The sequence below is a fragment of the Hypanus sabinus genome, chromosome 1, assembly GCF_030144855.1.
Source record: "Hypanus sabinus isolate sHypSab1 chromosome 1, sHypSab1.hap1, whole genome shotgun sequence".
Classification (NCBI taxonomy): Eukaryota; Metazoa; Chordata; class Chondrichthyes; order Myliobatiformes; family Dasyatidae; genus Hypanus; species Hypanus sabinus.
In genome coordinates, this window is record NC_082706.1 from 11,506,254 (window position 1) to 11,533,869 (window position 27,616).

The 27,616-nt window shown below is 44.7% G+C and overlaps 1 protein-coding gene across 5 annotated transcripts in view; it reads right to left on the reverse strand.

Annotated features, from left to right (window-relative positions):
- LOC132391401 (beta-adducin-like) overlaps positions 1–27,616 on the reverse strand; it is a 142,737-nt gene that overhangs the window by 35,810 nt on the left and 79,311 nt on the right. For all 5 annotated transcript variants that reach the window (XM_059964579.1, XM_059964550.1, XM_059964571.1 and 2 more), the window contains 8 exons: positions 25,114–25,332; positions 22,229–22,364; positions 20,331–20,420; positions 17,924–18,075; positions 14,634–14,714; positions 7,882–8,031; positions 7,114–7,257; positions 62–160 (listed from right to left, as the gene is read on the reverse strand). In XM_059964579.1, coding sequence (XP_059820562.1) covers positions 62–160; positions 7,114–7,257; positions 7,882–8,031; positions 14,634–14,714; positions 17,924–18,075; positions 20,331–20,420; positions 22,229–22,364; positions 25,114–25,308 — 1,047 coding nt within the window. In that variant the 5' untranslated portion in view covers positions 25,309–25,332. The remainder of the gene's footprint in view (positions 1–61; positions 161–7,113; positions 7,258–7,881; positions 8,032–14,633; positions 14,715–17,923; positions 18,076–20,330; positions 20,421–22,228; positions 22,365–25,113; positions 25,333–27,616) is intronic.

Below are 27,616 nucleotides of genomic sequence, written 5' to 3' on the forward strand. Positions count from 1 at the left end.
GGCAAACCTACAAAGGAATCTAACGGGACCAGGAGCCGACCGTGCCCCACACATCCCTTACCTGTATCTCACAGGCCGATTGAAGGTGGTAAATTTTGTAGAAGGCCTCTTCCACAGTCTCACCGAGTGCTATCAGACCATGATTCCTTAGAAGTAGCACCTAAGAGGAAGATGATTAAAAATGCACATCAGTTCTCAACAATCAAATCCCTCTGCAGTTGGGTGTTTTCTGCACAGAACACAGTGGTGGGAGTGCCAGCAGCAGCCCTTTCCATCTGGAATGTTATCAGCTGGGAACTGGCCTTGGCTGCAGGTTTCCAGTGTATACAGTACAACCTTGGAACAGATTTACAGTAAGATCATACATTAAGTATTTAATGCCATATTTACTTAGAAACACAGCACAGTAACAGGCCTTTCCGGCCCAATGAACCCACACCGCTCAATTATACCCATATGACCAATTAACTTACTCACTTACGGCTTTAGGATCTGGGAGGAAACCAGAGCACCGGGAGGAAACCCACGCGGTCACTGGGAGCGCGTACGAGCCCCTTGCACAGAGTGGCGGGTATCGAACTCACGTAGCTGCCGCTGTAACAGCGCTACGCTGACCGTGTCGCCCCCAGAGCATGACACGCTCGATGTTCCGTAGACCAGGCCCACGTTCCTCGAGTGACCAGCGATCTTGGATTGGTTGATGCTGTCCAATATTCAGGTCTAGCACTGACGCCGTGGGCCGAAGGGCCTGTTTCCGTGACAAGTTAGCCCTTGGTTCACCCTGCATTCTGCGAGTTCCAAGAAGCAGTGAGACCTCCCACACAGCCTGCCCACTCTTAGGAAGCCCTAACACTGCCTGAGGTCTTTGAATTACAGGCGCATTGTACTAAAGCTGAGAGGAAGTCACCAGCCGCTACACGTTCTGTACAGATCATGTCCTCCAGAGCTGCAAAAGTCACAGTAGCAAGTTCCTTGAGCACAATTAATTCTTCACCTGTCTTTGCAATGGTGCTAAGTGCTGTGACTTTTCATCCGCTATATCTCATCAAAACTCTTTCTGTCTTGTCACCTTCAAATTAAGTACCTCATCAAAGAACATCTAACCTACCCTGAGATTCATTTTCTTACAGGGAGAACAAATAGAACCAATGAAAAGCTACACAAACACAAAAATATCAAAAATAATAATACACTCAGTGGCCAATTTATTAGTACAGCTGCTTATTAATGCAATTATCAAATCAACCAATCACATGGCATAACTCAATGCATAAAAGCACGCAGACATGGTCAAGAGGTTCAATTGTTGTTCAGACTAACAGAATGGGGAAAAAATGTGATCTCAGTGTCTTTGACTGTGGAATGATTGTTGGTGCCTGATGGGGTGGTTTGAGTATCTCAGAAACCGCTGACTTCTGGGATTTTCACCCAAGATCATCTCTAGGGTTTTACAGAGAATAGTGCGAAAAACAAAAAAACTTCGTGAGTGGCAGCTATGTGGGCAGAAAATGAACACCTTGTTAATAAGGAAGGTTGGAAGAGAATGGCCAGACTGGTTCAAGCTGACAGGAATGTGACTGTAACTCAAATTATGCAATACTGTGCAATACTACCATCACTTCTTATCTGGACGATGTGAATGTGCACCCATTACTGCACAATATTATTATTGTGGTAATTCTTGCACCACCGTCTTATCAGTGTGAACTTGTAAATTGTTTATCTTATTTTTAAGGAAACTTTTTTTAATTCCTCTTACTTCTCTTCTGATATGTATATCTGTGCGCTTGTAATGCTACTGTGACTCTGCCATTTCCTGTGGGATCAATAAAGTACCTATCTATCTCGAATAACTACGCGTTGCAACAGTGGTGCACTGAGGAGCATCTCTGAACACACAACATGTTGAACCTTGAAGTGGACGGGCTACAGCAGCAGAAGACCATGAACATACACTCAGTGACAACTTTATTAGCTACAGGAGGTACCTAATAAAGTGGCCACTGAGTGTAAATAGATAATATTGAGAACACAGAACTGTAGACTCCTCGTATGAGGGGTGATTGATAAGTTCGTGGCCTAAAGTGGAAGCAGATGAGTTATTAACTTCAAACATTCTGCATGATCACTCAAAGAGTTCAACTGCATGTGCATGGAACGAGAGCTGTACAACTCATCTCCTTCTACCTTAGACAACAAACTTATCAATCACATCTGTGGACACTTTCTGGAGGTCCAAGATCCATCTGCTCCACGACTGCTGGACTAAGTGTGTAAATGTAGAAGAGGACTATGTTGAAAAAATAAATGTGCTAGGTTTTCTAAAATTGACTCTTTCTATCTTAGGCCACAAACTTATCAATCACCCCTCGTAAGTGTGTCTACAAGTTGGAGAATCAGTTCAGCGTTGAGGTGAGTGATGTTATTGATTCAGGAACCTGATGGTATTATCACCTAGGTTGCGACCAGTGAATGTAGTTAGTAACAGAAACCTGATGGATGGATTTAAACTGCAAGCAATGGGACAGACTGCAGGGTCCCAGGGGGCAGTGAGCTGAAGAGGAAAGGGCGGTGACAGATGGGGTGACAGATTGTAAGGAGGGATCGTGGTTGAGGTTACTTGAAGGAGAGTTTGAAAGGAAGACAATTGATTTCAGAGCTGTGAATGAAAGGATACGAGGCAGGGAAGGGTAGGGGACAGGGATGGGTGCTGGGACCACTGCTCTGTGGCCAGAGCAGTAACTTAAACACACTGTGAAAATGACCAAATTTGCAGATGACAGCCGCGTGAAAACAGCATTTAGAATGCTGGTCGACAAGAGGGAGGGAAGTGATTCAGGAAAGGCGGCTAACAGGGCGGACAAGTGGCAGATGGAATTACTGAAATGGTACAATTTGTCAGAAGAACAAAGGAGAAACTGCACAATGTAAAATTTGTGGAGGGTGTTCCGGTACAGGACATCTTACTTCTACACGTGCTTAAATATCAGGGCAGAGTAAGGGTGAATAAATTCCAATGGATACTGGGATACAATGACATCGGTCGAGTACAGGGAATTTATATTGAAACTGTCTTCATACACAACTAGAGTACTGCATCCATTTCCGGGCACCGCACTTTGGTAAAGATGTGAAGATCATCAGGGTTCAGACAGTTTTTGATAGATAATGGTTATCTATTGGTTATAGGAATCAAAAAAAATTTCAGGATTTATCGTGTGTATAGCAAAACCTATGCTGAAATATGCCGTTTGCGTTAACAGCCAACACACCCGAGGATGTGCTGGGGGCAGCCCGCAAGTGCCCCCACGCATCTTGTCGCCAACATAGCATGCCCACCTGCTCAGCAGAACAACACACAATGCAGCAAGCAACAAAGCTACAACAGCCAACCAATAAACAGAAGAGATTCTGCAGATGCTGGAAATCCAGAGCACCACACACAAAATGCTGAAGGAACTCAGCAGGTCAGGCAGCGTCTATGGAAATGAATAAACCGTCCACATTTCAGGTCGAGACCCTTCTTCAGGAATGGGAGAAGATGACAGAATAAAAAGTGGAGGGGGAGAAGGAAAGGAGGATAGCTGGAAGGTGATAGGCGAAGCCAGGTGGGTAGGGAAGATAAAGGGCTGGAGAGGAAGGAATCTTATAGGAGAGGAGAGTGGACCATGGAAGAAAGGGAAGGAGGAGGCAAAAGATGGGTTCCTTGTTTCACGATAAACTCTTTGTGGTGCTCAGACATAGCTGCCTTGTGCACTCTTTTCCCCCTGACCTGGAACATCTAATGATTAAATGCTGACCGTTTGACTCTCAAGAGAGTTCTCCTTGATCCTGACCACAGTTTACATACCACCAAAGGCCAATGTTAAGCAGGTATTCATGGTACTAAATCAGCAAATAAGAAACAGCTATCTTCCACCTTTCAAACCATTGTCAGGGATTTCAATCCGGCCTGTTTGAAGAAATTGCTGCCCAAGTTATCATCTACCTATCACCTGCAGCACAAGGGGTAACAGCACACTCGATTACACTACAATGTGGAATGCCTACCGTCCCATGCCTTGACTGCATTTTGGGGAATCTGACCTCCTCCCCCTGCAAACAAGCAAAGGCTAAAGGGCAAGACCCCAGGATGAGGATAACAAGGAGGAAGCCGCGGGAGGCAGAGGAGCAACTATCGGACTGCTTTGAGTTGGTGGACGAGGTCACGTTTAAGGGCTTATCAGAGGAACTGAATGAATATGCCACGGTTGTCACGGGCTTTATAAAAACAGCCGTAGATGAGTGTGTCCCCGCAAAATCATTCAGGATCTTCTCCTTCCAGAAGCCCTGGATGAACCATAATTTCCGCAATCTGCTGATGGCCAGATCAGTGCCATTCAGGTGTGCTGACCAAGTGAATTACAAGAGGTCCGGGTGGAACCTTTGGAAATCCATCTCACATGCGGACTGGCAATTCTGGACCAAACTTGAATCATTCAAGGATGCTCGACAGCTGTGGCAGGACTTGAATGCTATCACCTCCTACGAAGTGAAACCAAACAACATAGGTGACAACAAGGCTTCTCTCCCAGATGAACTCAATGCCTTCTATGCTCGCTTTGACCATCAAAACATGGAGGAACCATCATGAACTCCCACAGACCCCAATGACCCTGTAATTTCAGTATCTGAGGCAGATGTGCGACCATCCTTCAGGAAGGTGAACTCACAGAATCCGTCTGGTCCAGATGGGGTACCTGGCCCAGTACTAAAGATCTGTGCTGATCAACTGGCTTGAGCATTCACTGATATCTTTAACCTCTCAGACCAGCAGTCTGAGGTATCCATTTGCTTCAAGCAGGCTTCAATTACACTGGTGGCTAAAGAGAACATGGTAACCTAAGTCAATGACTATCGTCCAGTAGTACTTACATCCACTGTGATGATGTGCTTTGAGAAGTTGGAGATGAAACACATCAACTTCTGCCTGAGAAGTGACTTGGATCCAGTCCAATTTGCCTACTGTCACAACAGGTCAACAGCAGATGCCCTTTCATTGGCTCTTCACTCAACTCTGGAATATCTGGACAGTGAAGATGCATATATCAGGATGCTCTTCATTGACTGCATTGCATTCACACCATCATCCCCTCAGAACTAATCAATAAGCTCCAAGACTCGGGCCTCAATACCTCTTTGTGCAACTGGATTCTCGATTTCCTCACCTGCTGACCCCGGTCAGTTCAGATTGACAACAACACCTCCTCCACGATCACCATCAGTATTGGTGCACAACAAGGCTCTGTGCTTAGCCCCCGGCTCTACTTTATACTTATGACATTTGATAATTTGGCAAGTCATCTAAAACTTTAACAAACTTCTGTAGATGTGCAGTGGAGTGTACATTGACTGGTTGCATCACAACCTGGTATGGAAACACCAATAAGCCCTGTCCACCACTGAGCACACCTACATGGAGCAGTGCTGCAGGAAATCATTATCCATCATCGAGGACCCCAATCACACAGGTCATGCTCTCTTCTCACTGCTGTCACCAGGAAGGAAGTACAGCACCCACACCACCATGTTCAGCAACAGTTATTACCCCCTCAACCATCGGGTTCTTGAACCAAATGAGATAACTTCACTCATCCCAACACTGAACTGTTCACACAACCTACAGACTCACTTTCAAGGACTCTTTGTCTCATGTTATCAATATTTATTGCTTATTAATTCATTATTATTACTTTGTTTTTTGTTGTTTCTTTGCATTTACTGTGAATGCCTGCAAAAAGTGAATCTCAGGGTTGTATATGGTGACATACAAGTACCTTTGATAATAATAAATTTACTTTGAAACTGATGGTGTGGGACCTCAGGCTCCTGTACCTCCTGCCTGGTGGTAGTAGTGAGAAGGGAGAGTGGTCTGAATGGTGGGGATTCTTGATAATGGATGCTGCTTTCCTGTGGGAGTGCTCCTTGTAAATACACCCAATGGTGGAACGGGCTTTGCCTATGATGGACTGGGTTGTACCCACTACTTTCTGTAAACTTTTCCATTCCTGGACATAGGTACTTCAATGCAACCAGTCAGGATACTTTTCACCTATAGCAGTTTGTCAAAGTTTTAGGTGAATGCTGAACTTACACAAACCTAGCAAAGGAGTAAAGGAGGAGAAGAGATAGACAAGATTGTGGTGGGGTGACAGAGGAGATACAGCTGGAACCTTGACCTACTGATGATGGTTCAAAGATTGATGACACATAATTTAAAGCTGCTGTTGAGTGACCCAGCCTAAGTGGGATATTGAGGCAACCAAGAGCATTTGTTTGTTAAGTGCCATGTTGTATGAAGTGGACGATCATCCTCTTTCCACAATCATGATTGTTCTTGGTAAATTTTTCTACAGAAGTGGTTTGCCTTTGCCTTCTTCTGGGCTGTGCTTTTAAAAGACGGGTGACCCCTGTCATTATCAATGCTCTTCAGAGATTGTTTGCCTGGTGTCAGTGGTCACATAACCAGGACTTGTGATCTGCGCCAGCTGCTCGTACGACCATCCACCACCTCCTCCCATGGCTTCACCTGATCCTGATTGGGGGCTAAGCAGGTGCTACACCTTGCCCAAGGGTGACCTGCAGGCTAGCAGAGGGAAGGAGCACCTTACACCTCCTTTGTTAGAGACGTATCTTCACCCCGCCACCCAAACCAAGAGCAAACAGGTGAAATGTTAAAGGATGAGGATATACAGGAAAGATGCCGACTTTAACCAGAGCTGCAATGGCTGAGTGGTTAAGGTGTTGGACTTGAAATGCAATGGAGATTCCTCAAGCACATTCAGTGCTCAGAGTACAATCACCAACTAGACCACCAACTACCGCTGATACTTTTTTCTTGATTAGTAAGGGTGCAAAGGCTATGGAGAGAAGGGAGGAGAATGGAATGAGAGGGGAAGTAAATCAACCATTATCGAACAGGGAGCATATGCTATGGGACAAATGGCCTAATTCTTCTCCTACATCTTATGGTCTTATAGTGCCCATTCAGTAACCAGAAGTTTCAAAAATTTCTGAAAGGGAAGAAAGAAAATTCAACATAAAATTGAGTGATAAATATGTGGGGACAAGTACCTTGCTCGTAGGTCCCAGGCATTTCTGCAGCTGGATTCTATCTTCCTCTGTATCAGGTGCTCCATTATATTCATAATAGGCCACATCTCCAACCAGCAAGGCTTCATGGGATAAAGGCAGAAGACCACATTTCATGGCTGAAACCTAGAGGGCAATTAGGAGAAGATTAGAAGAAGCAAGAGATCCCATTGTTCATGCATATCCTGAAGGCTCATGTCTTTACCTACGGTGTTCCTAACAGTGAACATCACCAACAGCCTATCCTGGTCTAACCACAGAGACATCACAGCCAAGCGATCTCACCAACGCCTCTATATCCTCAGGGGGCTAAAGAAATTTGGCATGCTGCTGTTGACCTCTTCTTTGCTGTTGACTCTTCCCAGTTTTCATCAATGTATCATAGAAAGCATTCTGTCCAGATGCATCACATCTTGTTATGGCAACTGCTCGGCCTGAGACTGCAAGAAACTGCAGAGTTGTGGACACGTGGAAACCAGCCTCCCCGCTATGGACACTGTCTACACTTCTTGCTGCCTCAGTAAAGCAGCCAGCAGAATCAAAGACCCCACCCACCCCAGACAATCTCTCCTCTCCCATCGGGCAGGAGATGCAAAGACCTGAAAGATTGTACCACCAGGCTCAAGGACAGCATCTACCCCACTGTTAGTTTCCTGGTAATGATAAAATTGGATTCCCAATCTCTCAATCTACCTAGTTATAATCTTGTACCTTACTGTTTACCTGCACTGAACTTTTCCTAATACTCACCGCAGCAGTGGCTGGTGTGTGCAAGTGAATTATACAGCGGACATCCGGTCGAGCGGAGTAGATGGCTGAGTGTAGGCTGAACCCAGCCGTGTCCACCGAGAAATTGGTGCTCCCTTGATTGACCACTTCGCCCAGAATGTTGACCTTCACCTGGGAAGAGGGATTAGAGTCAAGTGTTAAATGCTCTGGAAGCACCAATTCTCTACATCAGGTTTTATCTAAAACTTTAAGCAAAGGATACCCAATCTTTGGATCACCTGCTAATAGGACTGGCCTCACTCTCTTGCTAACTCCGCCACGGAGTCCCAAAGCCTGGCTGTGAACGGAGGAGGTTCGGGCACGGGGCTAGCAACACAATTCCATAAAATCCCAGTGCTACAGCAATGCCAACAGAAGCCCTAAAGACCTCATCCCTGGGAGAGGAAGGATACACCAAGAAGATGGGTTACACCTGGAGACAATGTGAAAGACTGGCCCAAGGCAGAGGAGTCAGACGAGCTACTGTTGGCAGCCTATGCCCCGTTAGTAAGCAAGTCCCTCCACTGCTCCACCTAAACCTGCTGTAATCCTGTCCACCTCCATCCAATCTCCCATCGCCCTTCTTTACTCCAACCTCAGAGGTGCGGGATGGAATGCAACCGTGCAAACCCACCCTGCATGCTGTCTTTACCCAAAGCTCCCTTCTGGAACACACTCGAGGACCATTAAAACAAAAAAACTTCACACCATCATAAAAGTTTCTTCCACGGGCAGTTCATCTGATCAACCATTCTAGTTAGCTCCCCCCACACCCACCCCCCAATCTATTACCTCAGTAAACACCTAACCCACTTCTTATACTGCTGTTTATTCACATTTTATTCCATATCTGTACTTCAACTTCTAACTTTATTTTTGTATAATTCTTTACTCTTTATAATTGTTGAACGTCGGTTTTTTTTGTTGCATCTCATCCCCGATTAACACACTGCAGCAAATTCTTTATTCAGTGGATTCCATTTAATTGGGGAAGCCACTTGTTTGGAACAATTCTTAAAGAACAAAAACTAATTGAGAAAATAGCCGGAATTTCCTCTATTTATTTGGGACACTATGCCGCTTAATTGGGACAGAAGACTGTTGCCAAGTAGTTTCTAACTGGCATCAGTCACGTGCAATTGTGCGGATGTTTGACATTACACCATGATTAGAGCAAACAGTTTTAAAATAGCATCATTTATGTGTGTTTGTGTTCAAAAAAGTGAGTCTTGTCAGATAGTTGATGAGAAATAAGCAGTAAGGCAATTCAAAAGTGTTTTGCTCATTACAGTTTCAAGCATTCAGGCTTGGAGATCTAAGAAATGGCCCGTAGTGGAAATGAAACAATTTCACTGCTTCAGCAAGTTAGAAACTACAAAGGATTTGAAGGTATTGACAGTCACCTTGAATGTTACTGTGAAAATGAAGAGTTGGAGGATGCAGGAGTTTCTAACTAGCATCAGTCGTGTGCACTTGTGTGGCCATCACAGTGTACTTACAGCAAACAGTTTTCAAATAGTGTTGGCTGCATATGCTTGTGTTATGTTATTCACTTGGGCTGACTATCACTGAATTAAAAAGCAGTGGTTTTTGACACTACTTAATGCAGAAAGCCAATGCAGGCAGTCCATTATCTAGGTATCTGTGCTAACTTTGTTCATTTACAGTCAAAAGAACAAGGCAGCGTCCACCGGGATGAATTTCTCCATTGATAACTATGAGGAACTAATACACAATTTTATAGTACTGTAATAGTATTGCTAGCATTATAATTGGTGCCGGATTTCACTTAAAAACATAATTTGTTACTCAGTTAAACATAGTTTTTCCTTTTTAAAGCTACTTCCATGAAACTTCTAATTGGGGCAGCTGCTTAATTGGGCCAATTAACCAGAATCCACTGTACATGTAAAAGTATATGGCGAGTAAATCCTTGATCCCTGTAAGTAACGGGGCAGGAACTCCGCGAAGATTAGCATGGTAAGTCACAGGGATTCGGACTGAGGGGGGAGGGTGGTGGATTTCTGAGAAATTGGGGGAACCAAGGAGTAAACATCCCTGTGGTAGATTGACAAGATGATGGACACATGTTGTCATGGTGAAATAAACAAAGCAGATCCAGGAGCCCAAGGTCACATGACAGTACATTATGTTTTGAGACTTCAAAACGTTAAATGAAAACACAGCAGTCCAAAATGTGAGTCTAACTACGTGCTTGCTTCAAGTAAGGCATGCACATAGCATGTAACATATGCAGTTAATGTACTTATAGATAAAACCTGTAATGAATTATTTAAACAAACAAGAATGCTTAATCAATGAATATATATACAAGATTACTCAGACATTATTGAAATATTAAATATACAATACTACATGGTCGAATTTCCAAGTAAAATAATCTGGAAATTTTTTTAATTCAATCAGGAAAAGAAGTGTTACACTATTGAATTTCCAGACACACTTTGTAAAGGGTTAAGTGCTGATTTGGATACTGAAAGAGGAACGAAGCTGCTCGAAGCAGAGACATGCTTACTCACACAGCACCGCCTTTCACGTTCAGACGGTGGATGCTTTAATCGGTTTACTGGTTAATATTTCTGGAACGGAGAATGACAAACACCTCTGCACCAAGATTCTGGCATGAAACATCAAGACAGGCGAATTTCCAAGCTGGTTCATATTTCCGTGCATTTTCTGTGAAGATTCAACTGAGGTTACCAGCATGGCTTGCAAATCAGTCACTGAACCATCTGGTTCAGGCCCTGCTCCTCTGATGGTGCTCTCTTCCAGCAGGAGTGTTGTTCAGTAACAAGTCCCTTCGCCTTCTTGGAAACCCTTACAGATTTGATAAGCACAGGCACCAATATTTCCTCATTTCATTACAATCTTCTACAGCTTCAGAGCCTCAGACCGATACAAGTGTGAAATTAAATCACAACCAGTTATCACAGTGATTGTCTGTATTGGTCAGTATGGGTTCGCTGGGCCTGAGGGCCTGTTACCATGTCGCGTCATTAAATTAAAAAGTTAAAAAGTACAGAAGAAAGCAAAATAAAGCACAGAATCTGACTGACTCCCAGATAACTTTTAAGATTTAATTCTACATTTAACTCGGTATTATTTATTTACCATTCTTAGTATAGAAAGAAGAAGAGAAATTGCCTTTCAACTCACGAGAGAGAGAGTGAGAGAGAGGAACAGGCCATCAACTTTTTGCTGTTGATGTTTCTGTAGCAGGCAATTTCTTTTTCACGAGGTCAAGTTGCTAGCTCAACGCTCAACCCAGCACAAATGGAAAGCATGCACGGGAGCCGGCTGGATTCGAACTCGGGAGTCTTCGCTCCGAAGTCCGGCGCTGATGCCACTTTGTCACCAGCCAGCCATTCTTAGTACAGTTTATTAATTTGTTTATTGTTTGCAGTATTAATTATTTTTTATATTTTTGCATTTGCACAGCTTGTCTTATTTTGCATGTTGGTTGCTTGTCGGTCTTTATGCGTGTGTAGCTTTTCGTTGAGTCTGTTGTATTCCTTCATCCTACTGTGAATGCCCACAAGAAAATGAATATCAAGGTAGCATATGGTGACATATATGTACTTTGTTAATAAACTTACTTTGAACTATTGAACTTTTTGTGCTTTGCAAATTAGTGCACATCTTACTTCCTTTTGAAATTTCCTGAGTAATCTGCTCCCACTACTCTTTCAGGTCGTGAGTTTCAGATCAAGACAACCATCTGTTGAATATAATTTCTCTCCATTTCCTCCTTGGTTCCTTTGTTAAATGACATTAAAACCGTGATCTCTGTTCACAAACACCCCCACCTCAGAGGAAATGTTTCTTCCTCCTTGCTTTGTCAAAGAAGCCTCATCATTTCAAGAGTTACTTTTCCTCTGAGCCTGGAACAATTGCAGCTTCCCGAGTTGCTCTGCAGAATGACTGTCTTTTCCCTGACACTGACCTGGGAAACCTCCTCAAAACCTTGACGTCTTTCCTGATGTTCCGTGTCCGTGACCGTGGATGGCATTGCAGCTGAAAGCAAGTGTGCAATGTCTAAAGGTTAAATGTCACGTGCTTGGATACACAACACTCTTCAAAAGCTCTCCTAATAGCAATAGCACTTGTTCTGCCATCTTCAGTTACTTCTGAGTGTGGGCTGTCTTGTTTAGCCTCTCAGCATGAGACCGGTGAAGGTAAGTCACTGGAGTTTGGGAGAAAGTATCGGTAAATTATGGATTGCGTGGCGGAATGGAAATACGCCTCTATCAAAGGAGGTGTAAGGTGCTCCTTCCCTCCGCTAGCCTGCAGGTCACCCTTGGGCAAGGTGTAGCACCTGCTTAGCCCCCCCTTCCACCCGATCAGGGTGACGTGAGGCCACGGGAGCAGGTGGTGGATGGTCGTACGAGCAGCTGGTGCAGATCACAAGTCCTGGTTATGTGACCACTGACGCCAGGCAGACAATCTCTGCAGAGTATTGATAACGGCTGGGTTCACCCTTCTTGTAAAGACACTGCCCAGAAGAAGGCAATGGCAAGCCACTTCTGTAGAACAAAAATTGTCAAGGCAATCATGGCCATGGAAGGACAATGATTGCCCACCTCATACAAGATGGAGCATAATGAACAAGGCTATGGATGATTTGGGGGGGGGGGGGGGGTTGTTGCACTCAGACAGACATACTTTATTGATCCCGAAGGAAATTGGGTTTCATTACAGTCGCACCAACCAAGAATAGTGTAGAAAAATAGCAATATAAAACCATAAATAATTAAATAATAATAAGTAAATTATGCCAAGTGGAAATAAGTCCAGGACCAGCCTATTGGCTCAGGGTGTCTGACACTCCGAGGGAGGAGTTGTAAAGTTTGATGGCCACTGGCAGGAATGACTTCCTATGACGCTCGGTGTTGCATCTCGGTGGAATGAGTCTCTGGCTGAACGAACTGTAGGAGAACCTGGGCCGATTGGAGAATTGTGAAGACCTCAGGAAGGGGAAAAAACTGCTGGATCAAATAAGGCTGTAGACTCAGAGAAGATTCACTAGAATGATTCTGGGAATGAGAGGGTTAACATATGAGAAAAGTTTGACTGCTCTTGGACTGTACTCCTTGGGGTTTAGAAGAATGAGGGGGGACCCCATAGAAACATTTCGAATGTTGAAAGGCATGGACAGAGTGGATGTGGCAAAGTTGTTTACCATGGTGGGGGAGTCTAGTATGAGAGGACATGACTTGAGGATTGCAGGGCGCCCATTCAGAACGGAGATGTGAAAAAATTTTTTTTATCCAGAGGGTGGTGAATCTGTGGAATTTGTTGCCACGGGCAGCAGTGGAGGTCAAGTCATTGGGTGTATTTAAGGCAGAGATTGATAGGTATCTGAGTAGTCAGGGCATCAAAGGTTATGGTGAGAAGGCGGGGGAATGGGACTAAAGGGGAGATTGGATCAGCTCATGATGAAATGGCGGAGCAGACTCGATGGGCCGAATGGCTGACTTCTGCTCCTTTGCCTTATGGTCTTATGGACTCAGCCAGCTCTATCGCAGGCACAAGCCTCCTCCCTACCCTCGAGGACACCCTCAAAAAGCAGCATCTCAAGAAGGCAGCATCCATCGTGAAGGACTTCATTTTCTTGCAGGCGTTTACAGGAAAATAAAGGAATAGTGTAGATGGGCAAGAAGTCTGGCACAGACTCAGTGTCCTCAAAGGCCTGTTTCTGTGTCTCTACGGGAGCTCTCTGCTTTCTTGGAATGGTGCTGTTAAGTTTTATGTCTATCTTGGATTGCAATGTTCCCCGACGCTGCGTTGGAGCATCAGATTAGACTTCGTGCTCAAACATTTGGAATGGGGTTTGTCCTCAAACATTATCGGCCTGACACACCACACTGCTCACGACGACAGGCCACTCATGCAATGCGGACTTCGTTAACCATTAATCACTTGAAGATTCAAATTTACTTCTCATGAGCACATCGAAGTGTAGAGTGAAACGCGCCATTTGTGCTGTAAAACCAATACACCCAAGGGTCACCAAGTGTCACCGTGCCCTCCGGTGTTGACACAGTATGCCCAGAATGCCCAGCAGAACTTCAATCAACAGAACACCTACAGTGAAACAAGCCCTGTTCCTCCCTCCCACTCACCCATTAAATGAGAAAGTTACAGAGAAGCCTCCCTTGAGAGACATGGACAGCCAGTACTTTTCTCCCAGGGTTAAAATGTCTTATTCTAGACGGCATGCATTGAAGCTGAGAGGGGGAATGTTCAAAGGAATGTACGGGGCTGGTTTTTGTACACAGAGAGTGGTGGGTATCTGGAAGCTGCTACCTGGGACAGTTGTGGAGGCAGATAGAAGCATTTACATTAATGTGCAAGAAATGGAGGGGTATGGACATGGACAGGCAGAAAGGATTATTCACTGAATTTATTTGGCACAACACTGCGGGCCGAAGGGTCAATTCTGGCACAGTACTGTTCCATTCTCCATGAGACAGCGGAGGGGGGACCGAGCTTAACCGATTGGCCTGACAAGCGGCCAGTCAGAGTGGGCTAAGTGACTGCATGAAGCACTCAATTTAAGTAAATAATCAAGGAGCCTCCAGGTCAGAAAGGGTTAAAAGTCACCATTAGTGTTTGTAATCGGGGGTTCCCAAACCCTTTTTTATGCTGTAGATCAATACAAAGGGTCTGTGGATGCCAGGTTGGGAACCATTGCTTGTAATGAATATACTCACCAGGATAGAGCCAGAGACTTCGCCATAGGAAATTCCCCTGGGAATGATGAGGAAATGATCCTGTTCCTTACTAACTCTGAGCTGAAGGAAAAATTTTAAAAAACGGAGAAGGAAACAAAGTTAACAAAAGTGTGTTGTGGATTAAAGCCGTTCATTCCATCCATCCCAAAGTTCAATTTTCCCGACCACCACTGATTTAATTTAGATATTGCATTCCCCACAGCATTTCTAGAAGGTTTTGAAAGACAGAACGAAAACACGTGCTTAATTACTGTTTATGTTTGCTCCTCATTCTAAATCATAAATCTTTGTTCCTTTTATAAATTTTTCCATTTCTGACTATAAGGATGTATTTTTCCACGATATATCTATAAAAGCTTTAAGAGTCAGTTTTTATGTTCTCTGCAAGCTTAATTTTGCACTCTATTCCCTCCTTCTTAATCAACCCTTTTCTCCTCTTCTGCTTAACTCTAATTTGCTCCCAAGCTTGTGTTGCTATTTTTTCCTGTCGTTCATAAATTTCTCCTCCTTGCACCAGACAGAGATAAATGCAGTTCATAGAAGTCTGAATGATTGCCATTGTACAGGTTCTTCCAGCCAAAGGGTAAGACTATGTATTTCTCTATACATTTGCTACCTCTGATCATGGCTTCTTCCTGTGCGCAGACTAAAAACCTAGCTTGTCTTTCACCGGGATGACGCACAAAGCCTACTATTTCACTTCTCAGATACGCCTCTTCACTTAAACAAGCCTTGATAACTTTGGTTTGCGGCCTGTCATGGACATTCCCTGCTGCTTCCACATCTCCCCCTTCCTGCACCAAGGAAACACTCTTGCCTTCTCACTTCCCCAATTCCCATGAAGGGTCCTTAACCCAAAGTGGCTGTTTTATCTCTCTCCCCACTGATGCTGCCTGACCTGCTGGACAGTCCAGTATTCTGGGATCTCTTGGGTCAAGCAGCATCTGTGGAGTGAAATCAGCACTTCAGGTTAAGGCCCTCCATCCCGACTGAAAGATAAAGAATAAAGCTCAGTAAAGATTAGCTTTATTTGTCAAAACATATGCAGGTGTGGGCATCAAAGGTTACAGTGAGAAGGCAGGAAAATGAGTTTGAGAGAGATAATAAATTAGTCATGATGGAATGGCAGAGCAAACTTGATGGGCCAAATGGCCCTATTCTGCTACTGTATCTTATAGTTATTCACTCCGCACCAGGACCACTCAAAAGCTGTTACTTTCCCCAACCCCCTCCACCATTCAACCACCCCACCACCACTACATACACATCATCTACAGTCACTTTATGTACATACAATCAGTCTATGTATGTAACAGTTACTTGTAGTTCTGCTCCAATATCTTATGGAAACATTGGGACGTACAGTTAAATGGATCGTTTGAGTCAACAACCAACACAGTCCGATGCTGTGCCGGGGGCACCAACATAGCAATAATTTACTAACTCTAACCTGTACACCTTTGGACCGTGGGAGGAAACTGGAGCACCTGGAGGAAACACGTGCAGTCACGGGGAGAACGTACAAACTCTTTGCAGCCAACAGCAGAATTGAACCCACGCGTCTGGCACTGCAATGGCGTTACGCCAACCACTAAACTACAGTGCAGCCACAACTCTGTGGTCTGGGTCTGGGAGACAACAGCCCACTTTCTTAACCCACAGCATTGAACAGACTCTCTGCAAAAGACTTGCCTGAGCACCTAAACCCTGGGTTCCCGAGAAACAATATTTATGGGGGGGGGGGGAGCAGACTGAGGATTGTGCTGATGGAATGCAGAAGTTCCTGTGCTCAGCTGCACTCTGCCCAACAGAGTTTCCAATGCTGTACTCCGATGAAGAAACATTTCCTGCAATAAGTGTAATTTCCTTTAACTGGCTGACAACTTCCAACTGAAGTCAGTAACAAAGCTTGCTCAAGAGTCCCTCAGCAATTCCAAGTGAATCAGAGAGAGAGACTCTGGAAGGCTTTGCAAAAAAAAACTTAGTGGCACCCTGTATGTTACACGCAACAGAGTAAAATGTTTGAGGAAGTTTGGGGATGTGAACAGTGAAAGAGTGTCAATGTTAGCGAGGGTCCATGGGTCTTTGAAGAGTCTTCTGAAAAAGGTTTCTGATAAAAAGAGGGAAAGTGAGAGAGAATGGAGGATGGGACACAGAGAGAGAGAGAGAGAGAGAAAGAGAGAGAGAGAGAGAGACAAGAAAGCAAAAAAAGAGTGCAAGGGAGAGTGAAAAGAGAGGGCGAGAGAGAGGGACAGAATGAGAGAGAGAGATCATGAGTGAATGAGATAAAGAGAGAGAGCAAAAGAAAGCTAGAGAGAGCAGGAGAGTGAGAAAGTGAGAGGGAGGCGGGGAGACAGAGAAGGAGCAGGAGAGAATATGCTATAGTGAGAGAGAATGAAAGAGAAACAAAGGGGAGAAGAAAGATAAGGGGAAGCAGATGGTGAAAGATGAGCAAAAGAGAAAGCGACAAAGAAATGTTGAGAGGGTGGAAAGATGGATAGGAGGCAGAGAAAATGGGCAGAGTGTGAAAAAGTAAAGAGTGAGAAAAAAGAGAAATTGTCTTAGAATGTAAAAAATGGCACACAAAGTAAATTCTAAATTTTCTAAGCCAAATACTTTTCTTTCTGTATCCTTGGCAATAAGTAGGAATTTTAATGTTATTGATTTCACAGGATGTAGAAAGGGATTAATTTTTCATCTCTTTTCATCACTAACACTTTGTCAGCAAAGAAAACTAACATCCCATAAATTAATGTTTCCCCATCCAATGGACTGTGGCAATCTTATGTTGTGCATTGCCAGGGGCTACGGCATTTGATTGGTAAATGTTTCCTAAGGGTTACAGGCTGCCATGGCAACGGGTTCCCATGGATGAAAGAAAGGGTTGTACATATTTCAGGGTCCTGTGGGTTACACAACCTCACTAACCAATTCTGTAGCCATCAATCTCAGAACTTGCACTTGCAGTTACCATAAAATAGATAAGGAGGAGTTTATTGAGTCAGATGGTGGTGAATCTGTGAAATTCATTACCATAGATGGCAGTGGAGCCCAAGTCATAGGGTATATTTGAAAGGGACATTGAAAACCTCTTGATTAGTAAAGGTGTCAAAGGTTACGGGAGAAAGCAGAAGAATAAAGTTTTGAGCAGGGTAATAAATCAACCATGATGGAATGACAGAGCAGTCTCGATGGGCTGAGTGAGTGGCCTAATTCCACTTCTATGTCTTATGTCCACCCCTGGTTGAACATGCAGTCACCCCACTCACCGTGATGTACGTGTTGGCAATCTGAGCCCATCCAAACAGGTCCAAGAGCCGATGGATGCTGGCCACCTTACAGCGCATTAGCCTCTCTCCCTTGACAAACACCAACGACTCCATGGCTCGGAAGTCATTGATCGGTGCCACCATTGTCACTCCTTGTTGAGAAAAATAAAAATTACTGACCTACACAAAACACCGTCCTTGCATATTAACCTTAAACGTCAGCCGTGAAGAAACAAATTCACGAAGGGCTGGAGAAACTCAGCAGGTTGGGCACCATCTGTGCCGAGAAGTGGACAGTTGATGGGTCAGGTCAAAACCTTTACTTGGACTTGTTCAGGAGTCCAGATGAAGAGTTTCATCCTGAAACATCGACAGTCCACAAATGGTACCCAATCTGCAGAGTTTCTCCAGTGTTTTGAGTGTGGTCCCAGATTCTGGCATCTATAATTTCTTGTGCCCAATTGCTTGGAGTTATAGAATCACAGAGCATACACCACAGAAACAGGTTCTTGGGCATATCTAGTTCTTGCCCAATTGTTATTCCACCTGGTCCCATCACCCCACATCTAGAACATAGCCCCCTATACCCCTCCTACCATGTACTTGTCTAAACTTCTCTTAAATGTTACAATCAAACTTGTACCCACTGCTTCCACTGGGCAGCTCGTTCCACACTCACATGACCCTCTGAGTGGAGAAGTTCCCCCTCAGATTCCCCTTAAATATTTCACCCTAGTTCTGTCAGTGGATAAAGCCCATCTATACCTCTCATAATTTTGTATATCTCTATTGAAACTCCCCTCATTCTCCTACACTCTACAGAATAAAAATCCTAACCTTTTCAACCTTTCCCGAAGTCCTGGCAACATCCATGTAAATTTTCTCCGCACTCTTTCAATCTTTTTGATATCTTTCCTGTAGGTAGGTGACCAGAACTGCACACATACCTCAAACTAGGCCTCACTGAAGTCTTAAATAACTTAAACATAACATCCTGCCTCCTGTACTTAGTATCCTGATTTATGAAGGCCAATGTGTTTGAAGCTCTTTTTATGACCCTATCTACCTGTGACATGATTTGCCTTCATCCTCAGACTCTCTGCTTCTTGATACACCTCCATTTTCAGGGTCTGACTGGTTCACAATGACATACTTACATTACATCCATCGAATGCACGCGACATTACTTGTACAAGGCTAACCATGTACCCACAGTGCATTCTGGTGGCCAACCATTTTAATTTCATTCCCCATTCCCATTCCAACATGTCAGTCCATGGTTGCCATGATGAGGCCACTCTCGAGTTGGAGGAGTAAAGCCTCCTATTCTGTCTGGCGAGCCTCCAACTTAATGAACATCGACTTCTCTAACTTCTAGTATTCCTTCCTCCTCCTTCCTTCTTCCATTCCCCATTCTGGATCTCCTTTTACCTCTTTCTCTTCTCCTCACCCTCCTATCACCTACCCCAGGTCTCCTCCTCCTACCCTTTCTCCTATGGTCCACTCTCCTCTCCTATCAGATTCTTTCTTCTTTACCCCTTCCTCCCATCACCTCCAGCTTCTGACCTCATCGACTCACACCTGGCTTCACTTATCACCTCCTGGGCTCGTAGACTCTCCCTTCCCTCCACCTTCTTAATTTGGCATTTTCCCCCTTCCTTTCCAATCCTGATGAAGGGTTTCAACCTGAAACTTCGACTACTTATTCCTTTCCACGGATGCTGTCTGACCTGCTGAGTTTCTCCGGCGTTTTGTATGCATTACTCTGGATTTCCAGCATCTGCAGAATTTCCTGTGTTTATCACATGTAGGATAGTTCTGAAAACTTGCCTCAACAAAACTAGTGCCCATTGTTTGACATGTGTAAGCAGATGTACTTGGTAAGCAATTAAGAAACCTTGATACATGAAGATAAAAACAGATTAAGAACTGAAATATACAAAATAATAAAAAGTTCAAGTAAATGTTGGTCCCTCTGAGCTTGAGAATTAATAATAGGAAACAAAGAAATGGTAAGAGTCTTCATGGTTGAAAGTACTCCAATGCACAAGAAGGTATCAGAAGGGAGGAAGTTAAAACATTTTCCATCTCTTGAGAAAATGTACCATGTAAATTAATAGGTCTAAAGACTAGCAAGTCCCTTGGGCAAAGTGGTTGCAGAAATGGGAAATGTACTGATTTTCATCTAGAAAAATTCCCTGGATTCTGGAGAGCTCCCGAGGATTGGAAAACTGAAATACCATCACCAATATTCAAGAAAGCAGGGAGAAAGAGAGAGCAGGAAAGCCTAACATCTGACATTGGGAAAAAAGATGGAATCCATATTAAGGAGTTAGTTGGAGATGTAGAAAATCAGAAGGTAGTCGAAGGTCCTGGTGCAGAGCCTTGAGGCGAAACATTGACTAACCCTTTCTCTCCACAGATGCTGCCTGACCCGCTGAGTTCCTCCAGCCGTTTGCTTTTCGCTCCAGATTCCAGCAATTGCCGTCTTTCATGTCTCCAAGAAAAATCAACACGGGTTTATGAATGGGAAATTGCGTTTGACAAATTTGATAGAGTTATCCGAGCTTGCAGCTTGAATGTCAATTGATAAGCTGCCGTGTAAAATGTTAACGCCGAGACACGAGCACGTATCAGAATTTCATAATGTAGGGGGGAGGTGGGGAGCAGTAAAGACGGAGATGAGCAGGAGAAGTCTCAATGTTATATTAAAAGGAACAAAGATGCTAAAGTAAGAGTTACACACACAAAATGGTGGTAGAACACAGCAGGCCAGGCAGCATCTATAGGGAGAAGCGCTGTCGACGTTTCGGGCCGAGACGTCGACAGCGCTTCTCCCTATAGATGCTGCCTGGCCTGCTGTGTTCTACCACCATTTTGTGTGTGTTGTTGTTTGAATCTCCAGCATCTGCAGATTTCCTCGTGTTTGCTAAAGTAAAAGTTGGTCCTTTTGTGCTTGAGAATCAATGAATTTATTTTATTTAGGGATACAGTGCTGAACAGGATCTTCTGGACTACCTAGCAACCCACCAATTTAACCCCAGCCCAAGGGGTTGCAACCAGGGGTCCACAGACCACTCGGTTAATGGCAGGGGTCCATGGCACAAAAAAGGTTGGGAACTCCTACCCTAGCCACATCATGGGACAATTTACAATGGCCAAATAGCCTACTAACTGGTATGCATTTGGACAGTGGGAGGAAACCGGAGCTCCCAGAAGAAATCCATGCGGTCTTGGAAAGAACGTACAAACTTTTTACAGTGGATGCCGTAACTGAACTTCTGAACTCCAATGCACGGAGCCATAACAACGTTGTGCTAACTGCTACACTACTGTGATGCTTCCACAGCGATTAGTAATGGGAAACAAATAAAATTTGCAGAGATTATTAGCGTTATACTAGATCTGCCTTCACCCCAATAATAATCAATAAACAAGAGGATATCTAGAGGGAAGAAGTTTAAACATTCTCCATCTGTAGAGAAAATGTACCAGATAAGGTCATGGGTCTAAAGACTTATGACGTTTTGGAGTTCTTTTCCCAAGGGAGCGGTGGAGATAAAGTAAGTAAATAGATACTCAGTGGCCACTTTATTAGGTACCGTAGCGGAGTGATTTTCTTCTGCTGTAGCCCATCCACTTCAAGGTTCAGTGTGTTGTGTGTTCAGAGAGTCTCTTCTGCACTCCATTGTTCCAACACACGGTTACTTGAGTTACTGTCACCTTCCTGTCAGCTTGAACCAGTCTGGCCATTCTCCTCTAACCTTCCTCATTAACAAGGTATCTTTTACCCCCCACCCCCCAGAACCATTCACTGTAAACTTTTAGAGACAGTTGTGTGTGAAAATCCCAGGAGATCTGCAGTTTCTGAGATACTCAAACCACCCCATCTGGCACCAACTATCATTCCACAGCCAAAGTCACTTAGATCACATTTCTTCCCCATTCTGAAGTTTGCTATGAACAACAACCGAACCACATGATCGTGCCTGCATGCTCTTATGCATTAAGTTGCAGCCACTTGACTGGCTGATGAGATATTTGCATTAACGAGTAGGTTACAGGTGTACCTAATAAAGTGGGCACGGAGTGTATTCTGGGTGGAGATTGATGGAGATCTGAACTGCAAGGGGCATGGGCAGGGAGGGGTACGTGGTACTGAAACCAGCAGTGGATCTCCGGCACTGTGGAGCTGGCGAGAGACTCCGTTTCTTATGTTCATCCAGTCTCAGAATGCTTGGTGCTCATGGATTGCATGTCAATTAAATACGAAGCACTGGCTGGACTTTCAGTGCACAACCGTACCTGGTGGTGAGGTGGGAATGGTTATTGGAGTGCTCGACATGAAGTCCACTATCTGCTGCAGAGCCCAGAGGTTGCCGGAGTCACTTCCTTTCTTCATCTGCTCTTGGATCAAGCATTCCAATTCATCTCGAAATGCCTGAGGAGAATGAGAGGACTTTGTTAATCTTACAGTGCAAAGGCCCGATCATTCCCGGGAGCACGGTTTATCGTAGCTATTAATTCGTGCGAAAGATCCTTTGCAATACATCTTACAATCCATCACGGGAGCTTCTTCACGTAGCTGGGTGGTGTATAAACCAGTACTTCAACTTCAATCACCTCAACACTGAACTGACTCCACAGCCTACAGACTCACATTCAAGGACTCTACAACCCATGTTCTCAGTATTATTTATTTACATTTTATTAATACTTCTTGTGTAATTTGTCTCCTTTTGCACATTGTTTGTCAGCTTTTGTTCATGGATAGATTTTCATTTTGTTCCTAACGTCTTTCTTAATTTTCTTGTGAATGCCTGAAAGAAAATGCATCTACAGGTAGTATACTGGATGTACTTTGACAACAGATTGACTTTGACTTTGAACTTTCACTCAAGGGAGGGGGGCGGGGTCTTCTGCTTTTAAACAGTCCACAATAAGCTGGACTCTCCAACCCATCCATGTGACCATCTCATTTCAATCAGCACTCATCCTTATGACTATGAGATTCCGAGGGCTAGGACCACTTTCATTGTACCAGGCACAAGATGACAATGGGGCAGATGTCTTCCAGCCAAAGCACCACTTTCCTCCACCAGGGACAGCTGAGGCTGCACAGTTTTCCTCTCCTCATCATGAGTGAGGACATTCATTCAGCAAGAAGGCTGCCCACTATCCTATCATGCCCCTCTTGTTTACAGACACAATCAACAGGAGTGTTCTGGGACAAGGTTCTTTAGCCTTGTCTCATGAACCTTGTCAGAAGTCTCTCTTTGTTCAGGTGAATATGATAACAAAACAGACCATCACCTTCCACTGGTGCCCCTCCTCCTTCCCATTCTCCTATTGTCCACTCTCCTCTTCTTCAGACCTTTATCTTTTCTACCTATCACCTCCCAGCTTCTCACTTTATCCCCTTCCTCCACCCACATGGCTTCACCTATCGCCTTCTACTTGTACACTTTCCCCAGCTTCTTATTCTGGCATCTGCCCTCTTCCTTTCCAGTCCTGTTGAAGGGTCCCAGCCTGAAACGTCGACTGTTTATTCCTTTCCATAGATGCTGCCTGACGTGCTGAGTTCCTCCAGTAATTTGTGTGTTGTACTCAGGACTTCCAACATCTGCAGAATCTCGTGTTAAGTGTTTAGTGAGGTTATTGAGAGCTTACGGAGAGAAGGCAGGAGAATAGGGTTGAGAGAGATAATAAATCAGCCAAGAGGAATGGAGGAACAGACTCGATGGGCCAAATGGCCCAATTCTACTTCTATGTCTTATCGTCTTATGGAGACCTTAAAGCATTGCTGCAGATTATGCTCTTACTAACTGGAGGGAAGTTTCTGCCGGCTTCTGCAGAACCTGGCCAAGATCAGTGACAGATTGCAGGTGTCCCCCGCTTTACAAATGTCCGCTTTACGCCACTTTGCTTTTACAAAAGACCTGCATCAGTAACCTGTTTACGCATTACAAAGAGGATTTGCGCTTTTACGAAATTTTTCCCATATAAATCAATGGTTCTTCGCCTTACGCCATTTCGGCTTAAGACAGATTTCATAGGAACGCTCTACCTTTGTAAAGGGGTGGGGGGGGGGAAACACCTGTACTAAGTTTAAAACATGGCTACTTTCAAAGCTGCACACTCTCACATTGCAGGCACTTTAACATGGGCTGAAGATTACAGATGAAGGCTGACATTCAGCTAGCCCCTGAAGCTGCCAGGGTGCCTCGGTTCCCAGTTGTTTCAGAAAGTCCATCATTTGAAGTTGATGGACCTTCCAAGCTGTGTGACTTGCTGATCCTACTGGAGGCTCAAGGCCTCAACCTTTATTTTTATGTAGAAATACAGCACGGTAATGAGCCGATTGCCCTGACACTGAATTACACTTACTTACTGTCCATTACACCACTGGCATTTAGGGCGTCAATGAAGGCCCTCCATCTCTGGTGGTGTTCAGAGCTTCCTTCACGTCTCCTCTCAGTTCTCACTACCGTCAGTCATGCAAGTCCCGGTGGAGACTCAGGAATACCGTTGCACTCAGACGTAGAAGGATTCTTTATTGCTGCTCCGGTAACAATTTTGTTTACCAGTCAGGCTTGTTAGCACTGAGTTGAACTCCTGAACCTGGAGGACCGGTGGACCACTCTTAGTCTGGCCTCTCCCCTTTGACCTGTTTGGTATGGATGTCTCTATCGAGAGCCAAAGAATAAAGCCCTGACTCCAGCCAACATAGCTCTCCGGGTCATTGAGGCACACAAGCCTCCAAACTTTACGACATGTATGTACAATCTATATTTTCATTTATATTTATCATTATTATTGTTATGAGCAGAGAGACAACATCTGCCGGAAGTAAATTCCTTGTATGTGCACAGGTACTTGGCGATTAAAGTCTGATTCTGATTCTGACAAGGTTGTGGTCCTCTTGGAGTGAATTACACCACTTAACCAGCAAACCTGTGCCTCTTTGGAATGTGGGCAGAAACCGATGCCCCCCCAGGAAACCCACGCAGTCTCCGAGTGAGCGTACAAGCACCTTACGGAGACTGGCAGGAAATGAATCTGGGTCGCTGGCAGGGTAGTATTGTTACAGCAACCACTACACGACTGTGGTACCCCGACTGAGCCTTGTACATTCCTGCAACTGCCAACCCACACTGATAGTTTCAGCCAGAGCCCGCCCCGTTACTCACCGGGCTCTGTAGGATCATGGTTACCCGCTGCTTCTGCTCCATCAGGTTGAAGTCCTGCCTCAGGGCGGGCGCCATGTTCCTGAGCCGAAGGTATTCCGGATCGTTCTCGGACACCTGATCGAAATAGCCCTCCTTTCGGGAGGAGGTTGGCGGTGGGGGCACGGACACCACCTCCTGGGTGGTCTCACTGCTCATCCTGTTCAGCTGCCGACTGGCTTCCTGGGGGCAGGAGAACAAAAACAGAGAGTGAATTAGCTTTGAGAAGGCAGCCACTACCTGAAGATTAACTATAGTTGTCATGTGTCAAAGCACATAGTCTTAAGGTGAGAAGGGAGAAGTTTAAAGAAAATATAGCCTCTCTGCTTCCTGCGGAGATTCAGCACGACATCAAAGACTTTGACAAGCTTCTATAGATGTGTAGTGGAGAGTGCAATGACTGGCTCCATCACAGCCTGACAAGGGAACACCAATGACTTTGAACAGAAAGTCCGACAAAAGATAGTAGATTCGGCCCTGGGTAAACTCCTCCCAACCATCGAGCTCATCTACATGAAACGCTGTCATAGGAAAGCAGCATCCATCATCGAAGACGCTCACCACCCAGGCCATTCTGCCATCAGGTAGAAGGTACAGGTGCCTCAGGGCCTGCACCACCAGGTTCAAAAACAGTTACTACCCCTCAACCATCAGGGTCTTGAACAAAAGAGATAACCACACTCATCTACTGAGATGTTCCCACAACTAATGATCTCATTTCAAGTTTTTTTATGCTCATGTTATTTATTACTATATAGGCATATTTCCATTTTCAGCTTGTTGTCTTCTGTGCTCTTGCTTTTTCATTGATCCTGTTTACAGTTACTATTCTATAGAATTGCTGAGTTGGCCCACAGGAAATAGAATCTCAGGGTTGTTTGTGGTGACATATACGTAGTCTGATTTTACTTTGAACTGCATAGTTTTGACCTACACAGGGTGTGGTGGCTCCATGAGATGGGCTGCCAGGGAGGTGGTGGAAGGAGATAAGATAGCAAAGTTGAAGAGACATTCAGGCATGTGGATTGACAGGAATGGAGAGGTGTAGACCCTGAGCAGGCAGATGGGACTAAATTGCCATCATGGGGCCTCTTCCTGTGCCCTATTGTTCTATTCCCAACACATTTGTACTGGCAATTCATAAACATAAGAGACTCTGCAGATGCTGCAAATCTTGAGCAACACACACAAAATGCTGGAGGAACTCAGCAAGTCAGGCAACATCTACTGAATAGCGTCCGTAGTTCCTGCCTTTCTTTCTGAGTTTCTCTGGCATTCCGTGTCTGTTAGACCACAAGCTGTAGGGGCAGAATTAGGCTATTTGGCCCATCAAGCCTGCTTCACCATTCCGTCATGGGTGGCACGGTGGTGTAGTGATTAGCACGATACTTTACAGTGCCGCCAGCGACAGGGGTTCAATTCCTGCTGCTGCCTGTAAAGAGCTTGTATGTTCTCCCTGTGCCCTCATGGGTTTCCTCTGGGTGCTCCAGTTTCCTCCCACAGTCCAAAGATGAAACAGTCATTAAGTTAATTAGTCATTGTAAATTATCCCATGATTAGGCTAGGATTTTAAAAAATTTGGGGATTGCTGGGCAGGTGGCTCAAGGCCAGAAGGGCCAAATCTGAGCTGTATCTCAATAAAATATATTAAAAAGTTCTCCCTCAATCCTGCTGTCTTCTCCCTGTAACTTTTATCATCTTTACTGATCAAGAACCTATCAACTTCCACCTTAAATATACCCAATGACTTGGTTGCCTGTGGCAATCAATTCCAAAGATCCATCACCTTCTAGGTATAGAAATTCCTTCCCATCACTCTTCCAACAGAACATCCTTCTATTCTGAGGCTGCGTCCTCTGGTCCTAGACTCCCCAATTACTGGAAACATCCTCTCCATATCCACTCTGTCTAAGCCTTTCAACTGTTGGCAGGTTTGAACAAGATCCTTTCCCCCCCCCACCCCCCAGACCCCCACCAATTTTTCTAAAGCTGCCAATATGCAATATAATGCTCAGGAAACCACTCCATTGGAACATAACCACCGTTAAAGCAAGAAAACAATTAAACCAGCATTGACCTAAGAGCCAGATTTTGACAGGGACATATTTCTCCAGTCTACCTTGTAGACTCCTTCCACAAACGTATGGGGGCTTGGCGCATAAAATGCTGGAGGAACTGAACTAGCCAGGTGGCATCTATGGAGGGGGGAATAAACACTTGATGTTTCAGGCCGAGATCCTTCAGCAGAACTGGAAAGGAAGGGGGGCAGAAGCCGGTACAAGAAGGTGGGGAGGGGAGGGGTAGAAGTACAAGCTAGAAGGTGATAGGTGAGACCAGGTAATGGGAAAGATAGATGGAAGGGGGAAAGGGGAAGTTTGTTAGCTTGGAAGTGATAGATGGAAGAGGTAAAGGGCTGATGAAGAAGGAATTTGACAGGACAGGACAGTGGCCAACAGGAGAAAAACAA